The sequence below is a fragment of the Triticum dicoccoides genome, chromosome 7B, assembly GCF_002162155.2.
Source record: "Triticum dicoccoides isolate Atlit2015 ecotype Zavitan chromosome 7B, WEW_v2.0, whole genome shotgun sequence".
In the NCBI taxonomy this organism is placed as follows: domain Eukaryota; kingdom Viridiplantae; phylum Streptophyta; class Magnoliopsida; order Poales; family Poaceae; genus Triticum; species Triticum dicoccoides.
This window is the reverse complement of record NC_041393.1, coordinates 82033303-82039104: the sequence shown is the minus strand read 5'-3', so window position 1 is coordinate 82039104 and position 5802 is coordinate 82033303. Positions and strand designations below refer to the sequence as shown.

Below are 5802 nucleotides of genomic sequence, written 5' to 3'. Positions count from 1 at the left end.
CACTCCTGTCGCGATAAAATCGCGAGAGCGACGTGTCAGGCGCACGAAAACAGCAGGCGGGGCCCAGCAACAGCGACGGCCCATCCGAACCCGCACCAAATCCACCCGACCCCTGGGCACGGCGAGCAGCCCGCGCGGCCCACCGTGGCCAGCTGTCAGTACTCACAGACCACGCATTCAAAAGGCCGGGCGCCCACCCAGCTCAGCCCCCCGACGTGGACCTCCCTCTAGCAGCCCCACGCTACCGGGGAACCGGCTCGTCTACCGTGCTGAAGGCACAGTAGAGGAGCTACAGTAGCCTGCAGTGCCTCTGTGATTTTTCACCGCGCGCTACAGGAACTCATGAACAGTGTGGTGCTACAGGGTGCCCGCTACAGTACAGATTACTACAGTAGATTCGCTACAGTGCATAGTGCTATAGGGCCCTGCAGTGCCTTCTGCGATTCCCACTACGTGGCTACTGTAGCTCCCTGCCGTGCCTTCAGCACGGTAGACGAGCCGGTTCCCGCTACTGGCTACGGCCCGTACAGGAGCTACCACCTCCCCCTGCCCCCACCGACACGCGGGGCCAGCGGGGCAAGACGTGGCCACATGCTCCACGGCGCTGGCGGTGCATAAATACCACCTGGCTGCCACCGCATGTCCCGGTGCGGAGAAGTTCAGGGCGGGAGGGGAGGCGAGCCGAGGCGGAGGAGAGGGAAGCGCGAGGGAGACGTCGCCCGACTGCGATGACACCAGGCGCCGACGCCGTCATCATCGCCGTAGCAGAAGCCAGCCGGAGCGAGCAGGCCAGGAGCAGGAGGAGCGGCAGCCGGAGAGCAGCCGAGGCGCCGTCCGTCCCGTCGTCCTACGTCGTCTGGGAGAAGGAGCGGTAATTAAGTTCATCGAGAGAGAGCGGAGCGGACGTCGCGAGCATGGAGGTGGAGGCCGCGAGGTGCGAGTGCTGCGGCTTCACGGAGGAGTGCACGCCGGAGTACATCGCGGCGGTGCGGGCCGAGTACATGGGCCGCTGGGTCTGCGGGCTCTGCGCGGCTGCCGTGGGCGACGAGATCCGCCGCGCGGGCGCCCGGGGCCAGCGCGCCATCACCACGGCCGAGGCGCTCGACCGGCACGGCGCTTTCGCGAGGGAGGCGCCGCGTGCGCCCGGGAAGAAGGCGTCCGAGGAGCTCGTGGCCGCCGTGTCGCGCCTGCTCCGGCGCTGCCTCGACTCGCCGCCGGCGTCACCCGCCGCGCCGCAGGGGCGCAAGGTGGCGGCAGGCCCCCGGTGCACGGACGCTGACGACGCCTGATCGATCGCCTAGCCGGAGGCGAAGGATAGCTAGCTCGTGGTGGGTTGTTCGCCAATGATTGGGCAAAGACGTCAGGAATAATACGTACTTGGGGGGCATGTGCCTTGTGTGGCTTGCCTGCCGTCCTGAGGAATGAATAATTTGCGTCCTAGCTTATGATTGCTCGAGACAGGAGCGATCAAGCTCCGTATGATCGAGCATGAAGTTATTACGTAATGTGCTTCGTAGCATTTGTAGTAGTATCCGGTTGTGTTGAGTATTAGCTCAGGCTTCGGCTACGCATTGTAGTCACTCTGTACAAAAGCATTGTACTGGAGTTATGCAGGCTTCTTGTAAGTTACTCAGATGGAAGGACATGTAAAGTAGTGCTCATTGTAGTAATCTACAGTAGTGTATATGTATCTCATTGTATTTACACATGTTTGTATTGCCATGTCCTCACATGGATGCAAGTAATTAGGCTTGATTTTCAACAGAGTTAGAAAATAAAGCGGTTTTGCTATATAACAGGTGCCTGATTATTATTTTTAGCTCTCACCCGAATTTGCAACCATCATTCACATAGTTCATGATTCGTACTTGGGGTCTGTTTGGGTTATAGTTGACTGGGTTATAGTTGACTGATGTAACTTTTGTTTTCAGTCGATTTTGTTCAGCGGAAAGGTTTCAGTCCGTTAGTCTTAGGCTAGTGGGTTATGCGTCGGTCCGGTAGTAGTCCATTTGTTTTTCAGTTGATGCTTGTTGTTGCTTGGGTCACTAGGGTTCTGTGTTCGCAAGATTGTCGAAGTGCTTCTTGTCGTACGCACGAAATAAATGAGACTCAATTCATTTTCGTCATGTTTGTGTATGCACTTCGGAGGCGATAACATTGGCATGAGTAAGACACTTAGGGGCTGTTCGGCGGCCCACCCGCTCCGCGGTATATAAGAATCTGCAGAGTACCGTTTCTCTCGCTCCACACTTTTTAACTGGAACTTCGTCGACTCCGGGAGCGGCCTCGTGGAGCGGAAGGCCTCCGAAGAGGCCCTTAATCTTGACCTATACACACAAGCATTATGTAATATGTGTGCAAATTATATTGGAGTCTGATTTTTTCTCCTATTATATGATTCTTATTGCATATATTTTGAATAGGTGCAATTTTCTAAGCAAGTTGTTGTCATTTTCTTTCTTTTTATCATCTTTCTTCATTTAAGGGTAATATCAATGTCTTTAATTCATTTTCCTTAGCAAAATTTAGTTTTATTTTTTTAGCTTTTATTTTGGTTTTAGTTTTATTACCAAATCTGTTTTTGTGTGTGATTCATTTAGGGTAATACCATCGGCATGAGTAAGACAATTAATCATTGGCATACACATGCACAAGCAAGTACTATGTAATATGTGTGCAAATTATACTGGAGTCTGGAAAATTGCGCTATTATACCCTTCTTTTTGCATATTGTGAAAATGTGTAATTTTCTATTTAAGATGTTGCCATTTTTTTCCTTTTAATATCAATGCCTTTAATTCATTCTTCCTTATAAAACTACATCTGTTTAATATTGTTTTAGTTTTATTTATCTTTAGTTTTTCTTAATTTTTAGTTTCATTACCAAATCTTGCATTCCTTTTTTGTGATTATTTGACTATTTGAGGTAATACCATCGGCATGAGTAAGACAATTAATCTCTGAAATACAAGGGCAAGTACTATCTAATATCCGTGCAAATGATATCCGAGTCCAAATAATTAATTACACTATTATATGCTTATTGTTGCACACTATGAAAAAAAAATTATGTGCAATTTTTGTATTTATTTTATTTTATTTTAAATACCAATGCCTTAAATTCATTCTAATTGAGAAAGCTACAATTTTTTATTTGGTTTTAATTTTTATTTTACTTTATTTTATTTTATTTTTATTTTTATTACCAAATTTTGCATTAGTTTATTTTGTGATTCTAGTAGACTAGAATTAGTTCCCTCTTATGTCCCTAAATATTAAAGCAAAACATATATACACGGCTAGTGGATATACAATGCTCTGCATGTTTAGTGTATCACTAATGCAGAACCGGCCTTTAGTGCTGGTTCGTGATGGCCTGTAGTGCCGGTTCGCCAACCGCCACTAAAGAGTGGGGACTAAAGGTCCCCCCTCCCCTTTAGTACCGGTTCGTCACGAACCGGCGCTAAAGTGCCATCATGTGGCACGAGCCAGGCTCGGGTGCGCGTAGGACTTTAGTACCGGTTGGTAAAGTACTAAATGTTTGGGTATTTTTTATTTTCCTTTAATTTTTGTGTTTTCAATTTAATTTAGTGATTGTTTTACATCATAATGAGTTGTTAAATCATTAGGTGAAAGTACCGCAGATTAGTTTCGACTGGATGCATTGGATCTAGCTACTAGCTAAGTGATCAAGTATATGCCATATCCATATTATACTTGATCACCTAATTAGGTGATCAAGTATAATATATATGGATATGGTATATATACTTGATCATTTAGGTAGGATCCATACAGCTGAAACTAATCTGCGGTTTCTTTCATTAAATGATATAATAACTCATCATCATATCATCATATTAATATAAAAAACTCTTGCATCATATCATCAACATGAGTATATATATACTCTAGCTAGCTAGCTAAAATCATCGTAGTCGTCATTATCACTATTTAATCATTATAGTCATTACCTCTATCTAATCACCACCAACACTAGCTTAAAGAAGAAACATTCACTTGTACCAGAAGCAAAAATATCATCAAGTTCAACATGATTGTCATGATATTATAAGCGTTCATATATATAACACCACAAAAGCAAATCACTCTTTAAGATTAAGTTCAGAACGAAGAACACGGACATGAAAGGACAAGTACTAAGGGCATGAACTAGCTAAATCACTCCTGCTGCTCTCTCACAGGTAAAATAGCATAGAACATGTATAGCTCTCCTGATTCATCATACTAGAGCATGCAGATGAACCTGTTTCCTAATCGTGGGCTGCTCTTCTCATTGCTGCCCCCTAGTACTTCTCTGTGATCGTTAACAATTTTCCTCCAATCTTTCACTATTAAGCATTCATCGCTTCTAGAAATACTGAATGCACTCATGTGCAATGCAGGATATCTTGGCCGTAAGCTAACATTTGGCATGTGACCTTTAGTCTCGATCCCCTGAGGCACAACTGTCATCGGGAGTTCCTGTTGAAGAACATCATATAGTACTTAATTAATATACTTAGCAATGAAAGTTTAGCAAAAAAATTATGTATGCAAAAGATGCACTGAGGACAAATAGTAAAAATCTTACCATCATTCCTAAATAGATGTGACCGTAGTTCAATACGATCACTATTGGTCGCACGTTTTGAGTACTAACATTTCTAAGTCCAGAAAGAAAATTTGTCTTGACAGTATGAAGATCCTCAAGCCATGAAACATAATGACTTATCTCCTCGTAGTTTAGTTCAGCTCCGGGACAGTAGTAGGTCCTGTCTACCAAGCGCCGGACATGTTTGCTTGAATGGAAATAAGCTGTCAATAGAAACTAGTTGTCAATTATTTTTGAATAAGCAATATCAAAGACAAAAATATAGTTGAGAAGAACTCACATAATGGTAGAACTAGAGGCGTCTGCACATCGACTCATATGTCTCTATTACCTTGAATATCATCTTCCGAACGAATATCAAAGGTGATAACCATATCAAGCTCAAATGCATAAGTCTTGCATAGTGCTTACCAAGTTTTGCATTCAAAATAGGTGTACATGTTTGCATTGTATACTTTGACGTTGAAAGTATAACCATGATCAGTTTTCAGATAAACTCTCTTTACCTCCATAGTTTCCATAGCATTGAAACATATCTTATCCAAGACAAAAATTCTTGCATGGCAGGGGATGCGCTAGTAGAATAGTGAAAATTAAAAATTATAAGTCAGGCAAATGAAGCATATATAAGTCATGCTTAATTACGAAAACAGACTTGTCGTTGTGACTTACTGTATCGAATTCGAAGGTCTCATCCAGCTTGATGCTGAATCGCCTATCATCAACAAGAAATTTCTGTCGCACAGGCCGCGCTGGTCTTCACAGTATTCGCACATAATGAAATTTTTTCCGTCATGAGACGACATTTCCTATATATGTTCATATAGGCGAAACATTAAACACTTACTAATTCAATCAATTCAACTAATTCAACTAAGCATTTACTAAAAATAAACTAGTTATGTTAATTCAAATAATCTCATATACCTAAATTTTAATTAGTTCAAATAATCTCATATACCTAAATTTTCTTACTAAAAATAAACTAGTTCTATTAATTCAACTAGTTCAACTAAGCATTTACTAAAAATAAACTAGTTATATTAATTCAACTAGTTTAAATAATCTCATATACCTAAATTTTCTTACTAAAAATAAACTAGTTATATTAATTCAACTAGTTCAAATAATCTCATATACCTAATTTTTTTTACTAAAAATAAACTAGTTATATTAATTCAACTAGT

General features: G+C 42.6%; 1 protein-coding gene across 1 annotated transcript; it reads left to right on the top strand.

Annotated features, from left to right (window-relative positions):
• Nucleotides 1-635: 635 nt before the first annotated feature.
• On the top strand, nucleotides 636-1762 carry LOC119341884. The gene has a single exon (XM_037613732.1). It carries the CDS (start codon nucleotides 915-917, stop codon nucleotides 1287-1289), a length of 375 nt encoding a protein of 124 aa, XP_037469629.1. The 5' UTR covers nucleotides 636-914; the 3' UTR covers nucleotides 1290-1762.
• The last annotated feature ends 4040 nt before the right edge of the window (nucleotides 1763-5802 follow it).